At 43.5% G+C, this 19,595-nt stretch overlaps 1 protein-coding gene across 5 annotated transcripts in view; it reads right to left on the bottom strand.

Moving 5' to 3' along the window:
• opa1 (OPA1 mitochondrial dynamin like GTPase) overlaps positions 1–19,595 on the bottom strand; it is a 48,919-nt gene that overhangs the window by 12,625 nt on the left and 16,699 nt on the right. For all 5 annotated transcript variants that reach the window (XM_030049494.1, XM_030049495.1, XM_030049498.1 and 2 more), the window contains 12 exons: positions 19,475–19,547; positions 19,176–19,291; positions 17,442–17,506; positions 17,141–17,217; positions 15,477–15,642; positions 15,062–15,214; positions 13,071–13,179; positions 12,321–12,400; positions 11,555–11,695; positions 10,421–10,537; positions 10,220–10,313; positions 9,805–9,915 (listed from right to left, as the gene is read on the bottom strand). In XM_030049494.1, coding sequence (XP_029905354.1) covers positions 9,805–9,915; positions 10,220–10,313; positions 10,421–10,537; positions 11,555–11,695; positions 12,321–12,400; positions 13,071–13,179; positions 15,062–15,214; positions 15,477–15,642; positions 17,141–17,217; positions 17,442–17,506; positions 19,176–19,291; positions 19,475–19,547 — 1,302 coding nt within the window. The remainder of the gene's footprint in view (positions 1–9,804; positions 9,916–10,219; positions 10,314–10,420; positions 10,538–11,554; positions 11,696–12,320; positions 12,401–13,070; positions 13,180–15,061; positions 15,215–15,476; positions 15,643–17,140; positions 17,218–17,441; positions 17,507–19,175; positions 19,292–19,474; positions 19,548–19,595) is intronic.

Here is a 19,595-nt window from a genome sequence, read left to right as displayed (position 1 = left end):
TGAAATCTGAAACAACTCAGACAACAGCACAGTGAGGCAGAAAGACCTCTGCTGGAGATTAGCCCAACAAAGCGCAGCCAGCAAGAACCACTGGCTGATTTTGGCTTGTTTTTTCTTTTTTCAGCGGTTTAGACGGCTCCATTTCACTGCAAACGCCAAACTCCTTCAGCTCTCCGGCACACAGTTGTCATTAAAGTGCGGGAAGCGTGAACACCAAGGTGCGGAGGTTGCGTGCATCAAGCCGCGCGGCGATGAGCCAGACACGCGGCGAGTGGGAGAGCAAACGGAGCTCTCAGACGGATGTGTCTGCGCGGCCTCTCTGCACAGAGCAAACACTGCGAAACCTCCCCGACCGAGGCACATGTGCGCGCTGCACCTTAAAGACGGTACGTCATCCCCTACAGCGGAGGAGAACAGAAGAGCACTTCTCGCTGAGCCCCCACTAATCACTCCGGAGGAAGCTGCTCAAAAGGAGGAGGACGGGAGGAGAGAGGGGGGGGAGGAGGAGGAGATGAAAGGCGGCAGAGGGGAGCGTTCGGCTGAGAAGGCATTCCGGTGAGCAGGCCCAGACAACTAGAGCTATTGTGTTCTGCTTCCACACCGGGAAAAGAAAGAGGAGAAAGTGTCTCGTGCACACACATAAACACACACACACACACACACAAAACAAATCTGTATTACTGTCCTAGAGGCCTAAATTAGCCCTAAATAAACCTCAACTTTCAATGCAGAGCCCTGATAAATAAATCTTTTTGCCTAGTTAAATCTATATCCTCCCCGTGAAAGTGTTCTACATTTGCTGTTCCAAACACCTGGCGACAGTAAAGTCCTGGAAAAAGCCCTATGGTGCACAGAAAGTGATGTGTTTTTTCCCCCTGCAGCAGCAAAAGGCAGTTTTGTTTGGAATTAAGAGAAGATGAACTTAGAAAAACTCAAACTTCCTCAGCAGAAAATCTGAGGGAAAAGACATAAATTGAAGGTTTCAAGTGATCTCGGGGATGCACAGTGCAAAAAAAAAAAAAAAAAAAAACTATAGAAAGTGACGAGTTGAATGAGAATGTCTCATTAGTAATTACACTGCTTCACCTTTACCACTCACCCTAACTTAAACCTAACTCCATCCTGAGCGCTACACTAGGTTACTGAAGAAAAGAATACCGGCCAAAATAACCTCACTTCTCAAAAATGTCCTCACTTCAGTGGTGTAAAACTCAAACTGGTTCTCAGAAAGACCGAAATACAAAACAACACACACGCACACACACACACACATCTTGCATAACCTCTTTCCCGTGACTAAGGTTTTAAGCTCACCGGAAGAGGGTTAACACTCAAGAAAGGAACTGAAGTTATAATGTGACGCTGAGAACCTCTGTGGTTGTGTGTGTGTGTGTGTGTGTGTGTGTGTGTGCTTGCACTCGCTCAAGCCTGTGTACTGTACAGACAGGAGCTCTCCATCAACCTGACAAGCAGGATAAACAGCCATGAAGAGGGCGAATGACAGCCAGGAACTGCGGCTTCCCTTTCAGCGCCGGCCAATTCATGTCACATTGGAAGAGCCGGGGATTTCATGTTTTCACAGCCGTAATTGAAGAAGAAGAAGAAAAAAAAAAAGAAACGGGGGGGAAAAAAAAAAAGGGAACCATTAGCGGTGCTGCAATTTACCATGCTGTTAACTGCATATTGCGGTGAGGTGCGAGGCTGTTGGTGTGTCACTCTGAGGGAAGGAGCAGCGATGGGGACAGAGAGAGAAAAACAAAAGCACGGAGAAAGCTGGAAGGAGTGATTAAATGGTGGACAAAGAAACAAGTGAAGGAGCACACACATTCTTCCTGATGCCAGCCCACATATCAAGGCTTCAACTCTAAAACGGCACCATGGCATAAAACCACACAGGCTCCACAAAACTGTATTTTGACATATTTTGCTGTGATGATGCACAATCACGTCTGTGAATATTCAACACTTCAGATCAGAGCTCTGGTTCAGTACACAAACTAGTATACAGTAGTACAGTTGCTTAAATTAAAATCTGCTTTTTCCAGTGCTGGCACTCCATGCAACACACACACACTCACAGGCTGGTGTGTGTGAGGTGAGGTGAAGCAGGCCAGGCCACGTCCCACTGGTCTCCTGAGAGGCCTGTGCTTGAAAATTAGCCCTGGGCTTTGCTGCAGAGGCGGCACTGTGCCATACAGCTGCTCTGGCACACACACACACACACACACACAAATACCACGATGTACTTTGTGCCACTCATTAACACTCCTTTCACATGCTTGCTCACTCACTCACTCTCTCTCTCTCTCACACACACACACCTGACCTGCATGTGTAACCTGAGCAACACTGGGCCTGTCTGCGAGTAGGGGCAAATAGCTCTTAACACCAGACTGCCCCCGGGAGCACATTTCTGCCTTTGTTAAGAGAAGTGCGTTTATCCCCTCTCTCTTCCCCCTCTCCTCCCTCCCTTCTCACCGTATCTCTTCCTCTTATCCGTCTTGCCTTCCCTCCTCACTCAGAGGCAGGCTGCCAGGTAACAGAGGGAGAGGGAAGGCAACGGAGACTGAGGGAGGCTAAAAAACAAAACAAGGCGAGGCGAGCCGGACAAAAAGACTGACAGAAGTGGGGAAACAGTGACAAGAGAGACCCAGAGAGAGGGAGCGGGTGAAGGAGAAAGAGAGAGAAAGAGAGGCGGATCAGGTAGCCTGTGGTATTAGCTGGCTGACCTGTGGGGTCAAGCCAGAGTTTGGGCCTGAGGCGCTCTGACCTGTTGTCTTTAAAGGGCCTGGAGAATGAGTGGGGAAACAACAGCTCTGAGGAATAGGGATTTTATGATGCGCCGAGTCAAGTTTCTATACACACACACACACACACACACACACACACACACACACACACAGGTGAAATCTCTCGTCTTGCATGGCTCAGAAGCAGCACCTTATAGACCATACTGGTTTTTGTCTGGCTTCCATCAAGTGTTTCAACTCCTCGATGGCACAAACAACAAAACAAACTAAAAAAATTCAAAGTCCGCAAGTTCCACAGCCAAAATATCCCTTCCTCAAATCTCCTGCCTTACACAATGATTGGGCACATCCTCCTGTCAACAACTCATCATAAACTCCAAAGTATTCATCCACACCAGAAACCCAGAGGAAGAAACTGTGTTGGGTCGGGTGTGTTTAGGCTGCCTTCTGTGCCGTATCTCAATTCTTTTTTCATCAACTCGAACATAATTCGTGTCTCTCATGTTTCTTCCATTTCAGTGTCTGGCACTTCATTTTCAATTACGAAAGATCAGGGGAAATTCCACTGGTGATGGGATTCAGTCAGTACTCAATGGGAATTCCCTTACTAATCTTTTGTGGAGTTAAAACATCCTTAGGAGTGTGAGCTCAAAATGTAAAATGTATATGCAAATACGGCTCATTGTGCACAGATACGACCACTAATGAGAGGAATGAAAATAGCCTGTGGAGTCTGTGTCATAGTGCAGTCACAGCACAGACCAATGAATAGTGCAAAAATGCACAGAGATGTTAAGGAGAGTTTAGAGCATGGGCCAAAAAAAAAAAAAAAAAAAGGTTTGGCTCACTTGGTGGTTTGAGGCATGTCGTGGAGTCAGCTGGTCAGCCAGGTAGTCTGTGCAGAGTGATGGACCCACACACTCACGCCCTCACACACACACACACACACACACACACACACAATCCCAGCTGCATTAGACAGAAAGCCCTGTGCTGAGTGTCAGACAGCTAATGACCCAGATCCCCCACTCACCCGCTAACTCAAGCTGACGGACTGACACAGCCAACATGGTGAACATGAATTCATGGGTTGGAGACAAAAAAAAAAAAAAAAAAAAAAAAAATCTGCCGACTTGATGTAGCTGTGATATTAGGGTTGATATGAGCATACTGTTTTGTTTGTTTGTTTGTTTTTTCAAAATAGTGCATATTTGCAAACGAAATTACAGGAAATGTGGACACAGTTTTTAGTAACTAATTTATTTTCAAGCAGCTAAAAAAAAAAAAAAAATCTTACATGATCATCCTACAGTCACAGGAATACTTACTGTCTGGATGTTGTGGTTGTGACATTAGAAGTCCCTCAGTAGTATTTCTTGGTACTGATGCAGAAAAGGTTTATTGTGGAAACTGTGGCGGCACCAGCGACATGCCAGAAAATATTGGCAATTTCGTCCACTGTACCAGCCGCTGACAGGGAAACAACCGTCTTTCACTGCTCTTGTCCTACATTAAATATGTGGCAGATATAATGGGGAGGATGACTGCAAAAGTTTGATATTTATCAGCCAACAAAGCTTCCAGTTTCCGGTGTTGAACCCATTTCTGCCATTAGCACCCCCTGAGTGTGAGTGTGTGTGTGTGTGTTTATGTGCATGTGCAGGTGTGTGTCTACCCTTTAGATGTCTTGACAGATTCCAACCACATTCCCACATCCCACATCCACCACTGAGCACAGTCTTTGGTGGTGGCAAATGGGAACGTCATGCCTCTTTGGAAAGGCTTGGGATCGACTTGTCTTATGGGATGTGCAAGGCCAGGCAGGTCTGGGCATTCCTGACAGTGTTTGAAATTGAGAGAAGAATAGAGGAGAGGTGTGTGTGTTTGTGTGTGTGTGTGTGTGTGTGTGTGTTCTCCCCTCCCCTAGGCTGGTGTCATAGAACACCCGACTCCATGGTGGAAGAGGTAAACTTGGGCCCTGTTAACTCCACCTGACAGATGATGGCTGGAAGTTTGTGTGTGTGTGTGTGTGTGTGTGTGTGTGGTCAAGTATGAGAGGAACTGGAAATTAATGTTTTCCTCAGTCTCTGAGCCCATAACGGTGTGATACTGTGATAGAATGTGTGTGAGTGTTTACTCTGGCAACGAAACAAGCAAAAAGTCACTGAAGGGTGTGTGTGTGTGTTCTATGGGCGACAAATGAGTCCCAACCGACCAAACCAAACACAGACATGCACACACACACACACAGATACAGCAACCACACAATGCCTCACCTCATTCACCTATAGCTCCTCATAACAGTGGTGCCCTATCAGCACGGCAGGAAGCCTATATCAAGAAGACAAACAACAGCGACTGTGCACACGTGTGTCTGTTTAAATAGAAAGAGAGGACATTTGCACATCGAGTGTGTGAGGCCCTAGCAACGCCCATCAATTAGTCTATTTAAAAGCCAAGAGTATCTGGCAGCAGGAAGTAGACAGCAGGGTGAAATCTCTGTGGGCCAGAGGGCAAAACTTCACCAATTTAATCTTGTCACAACACAGGAACGCGCTGACAGATGGCCAGTGTCAGAGTGGGCAGAGGGTATCAGAGGGTTATGGAAAGCCAAATTCGAGATTTGTCAAGATGCGCCCTTTTTTTTTCTAAATTTTTTTTTAAAGTGGTGTGGAAGTGAAATTAAGGCCATTTTAACAATCAAAATCAAAACAATATTAAAACAGACTATTCTTGGGCAGCATACGAAAAAGGACACAAAGAAATTTAGGGTGTTCTCACACCTGCCTCGCTGAGTCCAACTGAACTGATCTCTGGTGCATTCACCCCCCTGGTGTTGTTTGCTTGGCCGAGTGTGAAACCAGCAATCGCTCTCGTGTGTGAACCTAAAAGGACCAAAAGGACGCAGAGCCTGCTGAGGAGGTGTCTTGGCACGGTAACAAAATTTGGAGCAGTTTGTTTGCGATAAGAACTTGAACACGCCTAGATTCGACCCGACTGCAGGAGGCACCAGGCAGAGGCAGCTCCTGTAGCTCAGGTGAGCGTTACAGAGTCAGAATTAAAAACAGAAAGAGCAAGGCGGCACTTTTAGCGACTAGAAGTTAGGAACCAAACGAATCAAGAGTTGACACAGAGCAACAAGGCAATACATTGCCCTCTTGGTATTCAGCCCAAATAAGATCTGCAATAATAAATAAATGCAAGAGCTGTTGATGGCACTCCGAGCTCATGTTGGATACAGGATCGGTCAAATATGTTTGTACAATCATATTTCCTTCCTCCCACTTTCAACCTAAAGATATCGGTCTGACTCTGACCGATGAGCGGCCTGACAGCTCCAAAATGGATTCTGGATTTTGTTTATACATTTTGGATTGTTTTATTCATTGCCATGTGAAACCTAAGTGAACCAAATGAACAATACAAACAAACAAACTACAGGTGTGACAAAGCCCTTAATGTCTATTGCAGCCAGGCAGAAAATTTCTTCGCTGACATCTGGGGGCTATAAATTTCATCTCGCTGCAGTGATGTAACTGTGCGTCATTTGGCTTTTCCTACATTACTGTTAGGTGTGGTCTGAAGTGTAGCGAGTCTTACATTACACCAACAACCCACGGAGGTCACTGCAATATGCTTTTCTGCCATAAAATATTTGGGGTTCCACCGCCCTTTAATGCTATTCCAGACTTTTTACAGATCCACAAAAGCATGGCTGTATGTATGTGTGCATGTGTTAGTGTGTACGACAGCGTGCGTGCATGTGTGTAGTAATTCTTGATGGCGTGTGTGAGCCTTCAGTGAGCAGACAGATAACAGTTAGCAAATATGAAGGGACCCTCCCCCTGCAACAGGCTTTCACAGCTTAGTAACAGTGCTGATAAAGCCCCTACATACATGTCCACACACACACACACACACACACACACACACACACACACACACACACGCCATTGTGTGAACAGGCATTCAGTGGGTCAAATTCTGGAGCAGCAGGGAGAAATCTGGTCAGGGACAGTTAATGACAAACATTCGTCCGTTGCCTAACAACCACTGCTGTTACTTGGGGCCCTTGACCCCCAAGGGCTCAGTGCTCAATGGCCAACAGCTGCATTGGGCAGGTTGCAAGTGTACAGCTGTGTGGATGTACCAATAAAGAGCCAACGTGCCCAAATCAACTTCAAGTGGACATACAAAAGATTTCAAAGCCAGTGAAAGTGTGAGGGCCAGCAGTTACAGGCAGAGCCAAATAAACACCAGTGGAGATGTAGGCGTCAGGTCTGGACTTGCTGCAGGCAGCGCCGTCCTAGACAAGACTAACGGTCAACTAGGGGGCAGTCAGTGGTGTGTGTGTGTGTGTGTGTGTTTGTCACTGCCAAAAGCAAAGGAGCCCTCTCCCCATGCTCTCTGGTAACCACCAGCAGTGGGCTCAAACTGAGACCAGAGCCATGCCTGTTGTCTGACTCATGGCAGCCCTGCCCCACACATGGACCGATGACGTAAACAAAAACACATCAGACCACACACTCCAACACTGTGTGTCTGGGTCAGGCTCATGGCCTTTGTCGCTCTCTTTCTCTCTCCATTTTCTCCAATGCTTGTTGACAATCTAATGAAACAGAAATGTCCTTACATAACAGTCACACAAAGGGTTTCAGTCCAAAGTATATTACAATTATGTTGAAGCAACTTGGCAGCCCAAATCCCTTAACATTTCCAAATGGTATCTCCTAAATATCAATTTTTTAGGAGATGGAGGAGGAGATGGATTTCTCAAACTTTTCACAGATACATAAGCCGAGCTAAACGCTGCTGCAGGAGTTCAGATGTCTTTATATTTTTAATGGTTTACAAACTGAAGAGTCATTTCTTCTTTATGGGGAGAGGTATGGTGAAAACCAGAGATGCAGTCAAAGTATTCATGCTGATGGACAGAGAGCAAGAAACCATCTCTGTGCTCACCTCTGCTGAGTGTGAGTGTGTGTGTGTGTGAGAGAGAGAGAGAGAGAGAGAGAGAGAGCGAGGGAGACAGAAGGAAAGCGAGACAGGCTAAAATAGAGAGAATGACAGAGAGAGCAACAGAGTGAGAAAGAGAACTAGAACGAGTCTGGGCTTGTCTTGCAGGCGTGTGGGCGCTCTGCAAATTGTGCTGTTTAATCAGCAGGGTTGTGTTAACAGGGAGCAGGGCTGGCGGCTGGACCTGACAGGCAGACCGCCAGCACACTGCTGCTACTGGTCAGACACACACACACACACGTTTGCGCACGCAGACACACACACACTCCAAACCTCCTCCAATCCTATGCGGCTATTAAAGCCTCCAGTCGTACTGTATGAATGAGTATTTGTGTGTGGAGCACAAATAGAGCCACAACTAACGATTACTTTCATTATTGATCAATTTGTTGATTATTTTCTTGATTAATTGATAAGTTGTTTGCTCCATAAAATGTCAGAAAATGGTGCAAAACGTTGGTCACAATTTCCCACAGCCCAAGAAGACTTCCCCAAATGTCTTGTTTTGTCCCAATCAACAGTCCACAACACAGAGACATTCAGTTTAGTGTCACAGCAAAAATTTAAAAAATGCTGAAAATTTCTCTTAAAAATGACTCAAAATGATCAATCATCAACATAGCCGGAGATTAATTTAATAGTTGACAACTAATTGATTATTTGACTAATTGTTGCAGGTCTTAGCACAAAAAAAGCAACAAAAACAACAAAAAAGTTGAAAGTTGAAAAAACAAACAACCCCAAAAAACAAAACAAAACAAAAACTGAAATCCTTCCAAATCCCTTCCACTCTCTGTATTAGGAAGAGACGGCAGTTCTTCAATATATTCAAGCATGTTTATGTATGTTACTGTGTAAGAAGTGCTGGCAATGCCACTGATCATATATCTAAAAAAAAAATAAAAAAATCACTGAGTGTCTGTGAAAAAGACAGCAGTGGATTTTAAAACGAGGTCTCTCTAAAATTATAAAGGGAGACAGAACGTTACAAAATCAAAGCTGGCAGTGGTTAACCGGTGGATATCTAAGTCATTTCAACCTCTAACATACCAACCAGGAGCTGTAGGACTACTGCTGGACCAGAGTGAACAGGGAGGCTTTCCCTGAGCACCGCTGCCACCTACTGACAGCTTAAATGTGTGGAAGTAAAGAGTATCTGACACTGAGGTGTAGTAGCATGAGTGAATCTTGCGAAAATGAAATCACAGGTTTGATCCCTGCAACAACTAACTGGTCCTGCTTAAATTATTTTCAGATGAAGCGAGTCAGATGGATGACTGAAATTGTTATGTGTGCAATTAAGTCTATCATATGCAAGGTTCCGGTCTATTTTTTTATTCTGTTCCTGCTGTCTCATTTCCCTGTTGTCCAGCATTTATCCCGCAAAAGTCAGCTCAAACAAACCAGTGTGCTTTAGTGTCAAATCATCTCAGAAACCATAATTATCATTTGTCTCTGATTTGTTAGCTCATCTGTGGGAGGAAACAGTAATTCCTTGGATGTTTGCTCATATATGAAAAAATCTTACACAATTTTCATGACCTGATAATGATCAGTATAGTTTTATCAGTGTAGGTTATGAGTAATTTGGCTTGAACAAAGATGACAGATCAGGACATGGTAGCTAACTAACTAGCTGTTTTTTTAAGGCTCTCCCCTCTCCCTTAATGATTCTAGTTGTAAATTTATCAGAGAAACTGGTCACAAAATGGCCAGCTTCATATTTAATGTGCACCGCAGTGTTCACTTTCTGTTAGCAAAATTATCATTTGGGTTGGACAGCGGCGGCGGAATTCAGCAGATCCAGTCCCATTTAAGAGAGAGACGTGCAGACAAACATCCAAATTTAACATTCCAGATTAAATCACAGACTGTGACAGGGATGAATGTGAAAATTGCAGGAATTTTCCTCACCAAGAAAAGTTTGTGGTGAACCTTCTGACTTCTGAGACTGAGTAAAAAGCTACTGATGCTCTTTAGACTAAAAAACAAAAACACATAGAACAGTTCATGGTGAACGTCTGTGTGTGCTACTCACTGAGGTCCTCGGCCAGCTGGACTCGGCGGCCGGTGATTAGCTGGGTCTTCTTCTCTGTGTCCTCTCCAAAGTCCTCCAGGACCTCCTTCACATTCTTCTCAAGCCGACGCACTGATGGGACACACACACACACACACACACACACACACACACACACACACACACACACACACACACACACACACACCAGCAGAGCACTCTATCAATATCCAATCCAAAAACAATGCATTAGATGTTTCTCTCAACGTTCTGACTGACCCATGCAACTGGCAAATTTTATCAATTAGTGGTAATTGAAGGCCAATTACAGGGAAAAAAAAAAAATCTGGGTTGGCTGGTTTCACAGAAAAATTCATCAGTGAGCGTTACAAAACAGCATTACTGTCAAGCCACCAGATGTAGCCCCCCTCCCTACCCTCAGTGTTGGTGAGCTGCTGGCGGAGAGTGTTGGCAGTGATGCCCAGCATCCTCTGAATCCTCCAGAACAGTACCACATCATTGCACTCCAACTGGGGGAAACACAGACACAGAGCTCAGCGTTTCACAGAATGACCTTTCATACTGCAGAGAGAGAAGCTGAACTGAAAGCCGAATAGCCCCCCTCCTCCCTCCCCACCTCAGAGTCGACAAAGTGCCTCTGGTAGTAGTAGAATCCTCTCTTGCACAGGTTACAGTGGGCCAGGGCCTTCTGCAGGAAGTGACGGCGATACAGCTGATGCCACGTGTCCTTGATCTGACCGGAGGGGAAGTCAACAAGCCAGCAGTTAATGGCTGATTAACAACATTCATTCAAGAAAACAAAAAACCTCTTGTAGGCCACCGAGGCCTGTCCAGAAAGATCCAGATTTGTCGCCGCCAAGGAAGACGGGAATGATGACTATTGTGATTATGATTATTTTTCCTAGTTCCCCAAATTAACATCAGCACAGCAGATTGTGCACTGTGGTCAGAAAGTGAAAATGAAAAGTGGAAACCTAAAATTCTATAACTTGATCCTAAGTCACGTGTGTCAGTAATGGTGTGGAGATGTGTAATTCCACTGGACACACTACTCTCAGGTGAGGAAAGATAATTAATGCATAACCCACAAAAGGCTGTGACAGAGGTAGTGTTAGTCACAGAGCACAAAATATTGAATAAAGCTACACTCTGACCTACAACTAGAGGAGGAAACCTCAACTCACAATATCAGTCATGTGACTCATGGGTGTGGAGCAGGGATGCACATTTTGGAGTTTTATTCTTTGGAGTTCTTTTTTTTTAATTGATTTTCAGGTGGATAAATTGCTGTACTAAATTTGCAGTCACAAATCGCGTGAACTTTACTAAATCCATACGTATGTCCAATCAACCATACTTTTATTCCCTCCTATAATTGGTATAAGCCTCCCTTAAATGCATATGCATAAGAGTAATAAAGGCGAATTGCTGTAGCACAAGGTACACTTAAGATGGCAGGCAGAATGCACATGCAAAGACATGCAAAAGGCTTAATTTTTAGACTGATTTTTGATCTGCATATGCTTTCTCAACTGAGCATCTTAGACAGGACTAAATTTTAAAATACCAAAGATAAGACCGGAGATGTAATTTATTCCAGTAAAGTGTGTAGATTTTTTCTTTTTCAGTTTACCAAAGATCAACCTAATTTTGTTTGGCAAGCAATCAGCAATGGAGTTTCCACTATTGCTGATCCCCAATACATTGAACTTTGAGTGGAAGTGACATAATGCAGGTGTTTTGGTCTCACCAGCACAGGGTCGACTTCAACCCCCCGCCCCTCCAGGTTCTTCCGGACCGTGGTGACCTCATCATTAGCCAGATAGGCTGTGTGGTCCTCGTGGAGTTTCAGCAGGCGCTCCAACTCATTTTTGGTTTCATTACGGATGTGCTGCAAGGCCAAAGAGAGGGGAGTGAGCACGGTATTTAGAGGTGGAAATACTGAATGTGGGGAGAGGTATGTAGAACATTGTGTACTGTTATAACAAGGTCTATACTTTAAATTAAGGTCTTGGACCTTATGTCTATGGGATACTGCGCTAGTAGAGTTAAGGAGGAACTTGCTTTGTGGGACTGAATATGCAACTGGGTTTGAGTTTTTGGTCTGAGGGATGGCCACAGAGGGGAAATTATCACTAACCATATTTATGAGCATGTCAATTCTTACCTATAGACTTTAATTCTGTCTATTATCTGAACCAATTAAAAGGGTAGTGAACCATAATTTGGAGGTCTTGCTCTACAGTGAAAATCTAGCTGTCTAGTAAAATAGTGAAAATTGTTAGTGAATTTTGCAATACACTGTAATCATAGCACAAAAATTTATGTTTCTTGTCCCATCTTCTTAGTTGAATAGATTCTAGAGTAAAACTTCGCTCTAATACCTCTTCTAAGCAAATCACAATCTATAGTCATTAAATTTAGGTTATGCTGCAACTTTAGAGTGAACCATGTGACAACAGCAGTGCTATAACTAGCCATATTAGTGATAGCCTTTATTAGACTTGAACACGGACCTGTTCTGGTGTACGGTTCTTCCAGTTCATCCACCTCTGCTTCCAGTCTGGTCCCACCATGTCGCCGATTACTGACTCAGCTACATGAGGAATGAGGAACAGAGAGAGACAAAGTGAGGAGGGGAAAAAAGAGAATAAATTAAATACATATGCCATTTGAGGTCACTTTATCCAGGATACCTTTACACTTTCATGATTGCACATTACTAATAATTATGGCTCCTGCAGGAACCTCACACCCTGGTAATCTTTTTTTTTTTTTTTTCAACTACAAAGCTGTGCTGTGCAGTGCCATGAAATTCACAGTTCCACATTCATTTCCACTGTCCCAGCCATCTTAGTTCCATGTTCAAATGGTGAAATATTTTAGCCCAGTTTGGTATCTGGTGCTTGTCTGTTTGGAACAGGGCTGTGCTTAAGCTGCGTTAAAACAAAACAGATTTACCAGTAGCCTGTTACAACTATGAACTTGGGTGAACAGAGCAGCTGACAGACAGCTGATACTAGCGTCCTAACAACACTGTCTTAGCAATGCCATAGCAACGAGCAAAGCCTCGCTAATCCCATATACAGTGGTAACGTATTCAGGCCAAACTACGCTTTATTGAGTTCAGTACAGGTCTGACAATGGAAATGAGACAGTGCCATAATCTACCCACTGAGCTACACAAAGCACTGTCAAGATAGGGCCTCATATAGTTAAAAGGTAGAGCAAAGTCCACTGGTATGAACCCATCATCACTGACGTACTGTCTTTGAGGCGTGACTGCAGGGTTTCCTCCATGAACTGGATGGCTGCATCCCACTGGGGCTTGTCTGTGATGGAGCGGTCTTCTAGGGCATTGTGCTGGATCACCCTCTGATACACACACACACACACACACACACACACACACACACGCACATATGTTAAAAACAAAGAACATTATCTGCAAAAGGCCATCCCTGCGTTCCAAATCGCATACTTATACTTTTTACTTTTAGTATGTACTGCAGCTGCCCTTACAAAGTATGTAGTTTAGTATGTATTGGGACATACTAATTCTTTTTTTCCCTACTAAATAGTATGGTAGTATGGGTATTGTGTCAACGCAGGGCATGACACAATAATGGAATCCATCTTATACCACCCAGTGCAATGTGTAAAGTCCTGATATCATAATCTTAATCTTAATCATTAAATCACAGTGCACACACACAGGGACTAACTTCAATCTGAGCCATTCAACTTGATTTTGCATACTGAGAACTGCGTCAATCCACAATGCTTTCATGCACTGTAACAACACAAAATAAACAAGCAAGTCCAATCAGGGCTCAAATGTGAAATAAAAAGCCACTGCAACACCAATGGGAGATTATCTCAGAGGGATTAAGAGAAACTCAGTTAATACAGCTGGAATTCTGTTGGGGAAACCTGATTATTGTACCATGTAAACCCTGACTATGATTTCTGAAAGACTTTTTCCATGTGTGCACGTGTAAGAAAAGAGAGTGGAAGGGGAAATTACACACACAACATACAATGCGAGGGAGTATAACAACTTCACTATCTGTTGTCGATGATCACTGAAGACTGCTTAGTAAACTGATCTCAATGCTAGCACTGATGAAAATATAATGAAACCAAAAAAAAGAAGAAAAAAAAAGAAAAAACACACTGGCTGCAACCTGCTTCACTTCGTTCAACTACCTTTGAACTAAAACTTGCTGCTGTCGACCCGAGAAAACAGGACAATAAAATATTTAGCGGCTTTTCTGAAAAGGGTAAAAAGAAGCAAGCTTTAGGTACTAAATGTAAACCAAGCTTAATATATCCATTGTCTAGCACCACAGTGGATAGCTCCGGTTATTCATAATGTCAGCATCATATTGGGTTATTCCTCACGTACAGCGAGCAGTTGTCTGATTTCAGAAATGCCATATAAATGGAAACCAATTTAGCTCTACCTTGTGGAGCTAGCCACTGTAGTCTTGCTTCTATGAAGCTAGCACGCTTACACGCTGCAGTGGGAGAATATAGCTAAAAATATTTGGATATTTGTTACACTTCAAAATAAGTGGATTCTCATGCTCATAGTCTACTCAGAAATGACCTGTGGTCAACTTTTGGACCATGATCCGCCAGTTGAAAACCCCTTCTCCAAATTGTCAGTGTATACTAGGTGTCCATTTTAATAGGTCCACCTGTACAGTCTAATGCAGTTCAGTGCAACAGCTCTGCCATTAATTCTACCTTTTAACAAAGTTTATAACGTTCAGTTTGTGTTCACATGGTGGAGAACGTGTCAGTTTAATTCTGTGTTTATTACTGAGGTTGTAGTTCGCAGAGGTCTTGTACTGGACTACATTATACTGAGAGGTGTTACTATTTTTTTGTCCCCCCTATTTATATACCATGAGGGGGACAGAATATTAGAAACCGCTCTCAATAAAATGTAGTCCAATACAACAGCACCAATAACTATGACCCCAATTCCAAACATAAATTATAATCGAGCACTTCTGTTACTGTGACAAAAAGAAAACCTGAGCATTATATGCACCATAAAAGTAAACTTTATGGCAGGACATTTGTATTGGATTGGATTAGACTGTACATGTGGACCTAATAAAGTGGCCACAGAGTGTCAGCAAGGCCAGCCCCTGCACTTGATGATTAAGTGGCTCTGATCGGCGAAGTGTTAAATCAGTTTGTGCATCCTCACTGTCCACGCAGAGCGGCTCTACTGTGTGTTTACCAGGCTGTCCATGGCCATCTCATTCCACTTGTGCCTCTTGATGCTCTCGTCCTTCACGGCCTCCTTCAGCTTGTCGAAAATGTCATCCTGGTCTTTGCCTTTGTATTCAGCCATGAAGCGGGCAAACTCTTCCTGCAGTGTCTCCCAGGCAACCTGAAGGGTGGGGGTGGCAGCGTATATTAGGGGGCTCATATCAGCACAGTTCCATGGCCTGCTGGATTTAAGTGCTCAGTATAGGCTGAGCTATCACTGGTCTTAAAATGGCATAAATGCTCAGCAGCTGGTGCTATGCATGGTATATATATGTATTGGCAATAGAAAGAAGCACATTTATTGAACTATTTTACATTTTGGAAAAAAAAGCAACTTAGGAAATTTAATTCACTGAATAACCAACGTATGCAGTTTGCTTTACCTCCAGTGCTTTGTGTGGAAGCTGCTTGTCGGTCCACTGTTTGAGCTTGATGTCCACAGTGGTGTTGAAAGTGCCTGAGTTCATGGTTTGGGCAGCTGGCAGGTAGATGTTCTCAATCACATGCGTGGAAACACGTTCCCACAGTTTCTTCTGAAGGATTGCTTCCCTGGGAGGGGTCAAACATCAGGCCACACCAATTTAAAATCAATTTGCAATCAAAAAGGAGTGGAGAAGAGATCTTTGAATAGCACAGAAGGGGAATGACCTCTCAACAGCATTTTCTGTAAATACTTTATTTTTTTGGATTGGATTTGAGAAGGGGGAAATGCTCTCAGGAAAGCTACTTTCAAGTGATCTGGTGAGGCAGGAAAACAATGAGTAGCGGGGGATCGCTCTTGGCTATCGAGCTGCTTTCACTTGTGTTCACTCAGTGCTATTGAGATTGCACTTGACTGTAGATTCCAATACAGCCGGAGTATGAGCCTGTTATCAAGTAACAGCCTTCCCACTCTCACTCTATTTGACCACGACAGAATGACAATGGGACAAAACCCTCCCCAAATCCCCCTGAGACCAGAGCAGTGTTAAGCCTCTCTCATTTATCATAAATACATGCTCATATTTCATGCGGTTCCCCTTTTGTTCAAGCTAGCGTTCCCTGCTGTCGATAGGAGCTATCTCCAATAGCGCTGGCTGGCTGGCTAACAGGGCCACCCCTGTCCCTGCACATGGGCCATTCATCAGAGCATCGATCTGGGAGAACTGATGGCACGCACACTGGGGATGGCCACAACACCAGGCACACATCTCATTAAGTGAGGTTTTCCTTATGGGAGGTGGGGTATAACTATATATTCACACACAAATACATGCACAGCACACATTAAAAGGCTTGTGGCTTGTGTTTCAATTAGTGTCCACCTCATGGCTAGTTGACTGCTGAAACCTTTCAAATCCATGGTCTAACTGCCTTCACATACAGGACTACACAGTTATTAGATGAAGTCTGAGTCTAATAAGGTGGCATCTCAGAAAAGACCAATGTTTCAAAAGGCATACGAATAAATAAAATAAATGCCAATATGAAAATGATCAGATAACGTTTATGTTTAAGGGATTTGGCTGACACCTAGTTTGATTAGAGCAATTACTTTGAAACATGATCTAGTTTTCCTTGCATTTGCAGAATACCTCGTTTGGACTGAGAATGTGAACTAACTGTGATCCAACTACAGGAAGCACTGTACATTAGCTGGGTCAGCTGACGTTTTCAACCAGCACACAGGCCCTGACGGGGTCTCCTCTCTCTCTTCTATTTTTCCCTGTTCCAATTGTGGGTGTTTGGGGAGTTTTTTTCTCGACTGCTATGAGGATTAAGTCAGGAAGTGTCGTCCTGTTTCGTCTGTTGTAAACTTGTGGGCCTGTAAAGCCCTTCCTAAACTGTGATTTTGGGTTCTATTCTAAATATACTCCAAATAAAGGAGTGTTCCCTTGTTGCTTTAACTGATAAAGTATGGTTTGCTTTAAATGTTGCCACATGAAATAGAAATAAACTAACATGTAAATGAAATCATGTAAAATCTTCTCCCACGATTTGGATGGAAGTGGAAAGTACATTTAGACAACAACAACAACAAGATATAGTAGATACATCATGAACTTACCAGTGTTTTGGGGTTACTTGGCTCAAACTAATGACTTCATCCAAGATTTCATTTTTTGCCTTTTCATAGAGTTCATTCTGCAAAAAGGCAAAATAAAAGCGCATTAGTGTTGCTATTAGACCTCAAAACAGACTCTGTCCTTTTATAATCTTTTGTTTTTATGGTCATTTTGAATCCTTTGTATTTCCACCAGTGTGCCACCTCTGTTTTCTCTTCACACTCTGGTCTGTATACACTTCCTGCTAATGAGGACTGGGACGGCAGACTATGTTTTAGTGGGATCCTTATGTGTGTTTCTCACCCTGTCCAGCTCTCTCAGACGAGGGTAGTTGTTCTTCCACTCTGTCTCCAAGTTGAAGCGGGATGCTGGGGTGCAGGGCAGGACAGTAACAAACACACATTACACAAATCTTTTCAACATGAACATGAAAAATTTTCAGATTCTAATATGTGTGAATATGAAACAAGTCGTTGGATGAACTCCTGCTTCCATCATAAAACCAAACTCAACATTTAGAAGTATTAGTGAATCGTGAATACACCTTTTAAAGACGGAGGAACCGCTACACCCAGTCCCTTGAGCTCCCCATTGAGCTCAACAGGACCACCATATATATAGTGTATGACATTAAAATACACAAGAACGCTGCATGCAATTGCACGAGAGCCTGTTTTTATTGACAATAAAATGATTTCTTTGCATCCAGGGGCGATATGGAGATGTTTTTATCATGCAGGCATGCATGATCATGATCCTCCGTTTTATGGTAAGGTGCCCTTACCAGAGTTTTTTTCAAAGCTGTTTATTGGAGGCCTTTACAGATTCTAAATATACTTGCTTTGACACATAGTGCTTGATTAAATTTTCAGCTTTGATGCTTCGCTCCATCAAACAGTAATTCTTGCCTCATGAGTTGCTGACCATACAGACAGGGTGTGCTTCGTTTTAACCTGGTTTGATATAAAGGCAGCTTTCAGACTGCTAATGGTGTCTATCCTTTAGTTAAAGTGGATGAGGATTTTGCACTCCCTTAACTGGTCCCTTAGAAGCAGAGGGGATGGTGCAGATCACATACAATCAGCAGCCAGCTTTTACATTTCACACAAGTGCACGAAGACACACACACACAAATACACACATGGCCTGCTGTCCCTCCCCATAGCTCTGCATCCACAGTGGAGATTAGGCTAATTGCTGGGTTATGGGGCCTTGGTGGCGCCGGGCTATGAAGATGGGGACCGCTTGTGGGTTTTTTTTTTTTTTTTGACTGGCTGTGGATCAATACACCACACAATAGGCCAATGGGAGCGGAAGTCACAGGGCCATAAATCTCCTGCGCTGTTAGCGAGAGGCCCGTGGCTGTCTAAGCTAATTGTTGATAGGAGGCAGGACTGAGCAAGGGGAGAAGTGTGGCAGGTGGGCTGACTTAGGCCAAAGACAGAAAAGAAAGGAGAGTCAAGAGTGAAAGTGATAGTTTGCACTCTTTGCTGGTCCATTAACTCCCCTCTTTTGCAAGAATGAGAGCTTAACTGGGAGGGTACCGCTCCAAAATGAAGGAAGTACATATAGACCAGAACACATAATTTTGAGGAGTGACAGAAACTCAAAAACTGTTTTGAAGGATGCACAAAACACAACTGCCACTGCATGATAATACAATGGCAATACTACGGCAGAAAACACTTCCACTATTTTGGAAACCAAAGGGCTGACAAGAGCATTGAAAGTGAGACCACTACAAGCGTGTGTTGTTGTGCATCCTTCAAAACAATTTTTTCAGCTTCGTGTTGCTGATCAAAATTGTGTTGTTTTCCAGTCTATTTCTACTTCATTCAATTTTAGAGTAATACGCTCCCGATTAAGCTCTCATTCATGGGAAGGAGTTAATGGAGCAGTTTTGGTGAATGTTTTATACTTTGATGGACCAGCAAGTACTACTATACTCACAGTGTTTGAAAATAAATGAGCAAATTAAAAATAAATCCTCCGTGGGCATTTAATGACTAATTACGTCCTGCAGATGCACTATTGTACCTTTGAAGACGTCAGCCTGCTGCTCAACAGACTCCCGAACCATCTTCCAAAAGCAGTCAGACACGGCCAGGCTCAAGTTCTTGGTAGTCACCTGGTGGGCCTTCAACATGCCATCCCTGAAAGCATACATACATAACTGGCTGATTTAAATTAAGATGCAAAATCCTATGATCCTCACTTTATTTCTGTACACCATGATTGTACTTTCCCAGTAACTGTGTTACTCACATTCAACATGGCAAAGGGAGGGACAGACAAATGAGTTTTGTGTAAAGTTTCATGATGTTAGAGAAACCTGCCTCAGTAATCGTGAGTTCTGGAAGAAGTCCTCCTCGTAGTCTTTTATGGAGTCTATGCTTTCACCACTACTGCCTGGAGAGAAGTCAACAACAGAACAAGATTTTAAAAGCTGACGTTTGA

Source organism: Myripristis murdjan, chromosome 4 (genome assembly GCF_902150065.1).
Source record: "Myripristis murdjan chromosome 4, fMyrMur1.1, whole genome shotgun sequence".
In the NCBI taxonomy this organism is placed as follows: domain Eukaryota; kingdom Metazoa; phylum Chordata; class Actinopteri; order Holocentriformes; family Holocentridae; genus Myripristis; species Myripristis murdjan.
The sequence above is the reverse complement of the archived record's forward strand: the minus strand, read 5'-3'. Positions and strand labels throughout refer to the sequence as shown.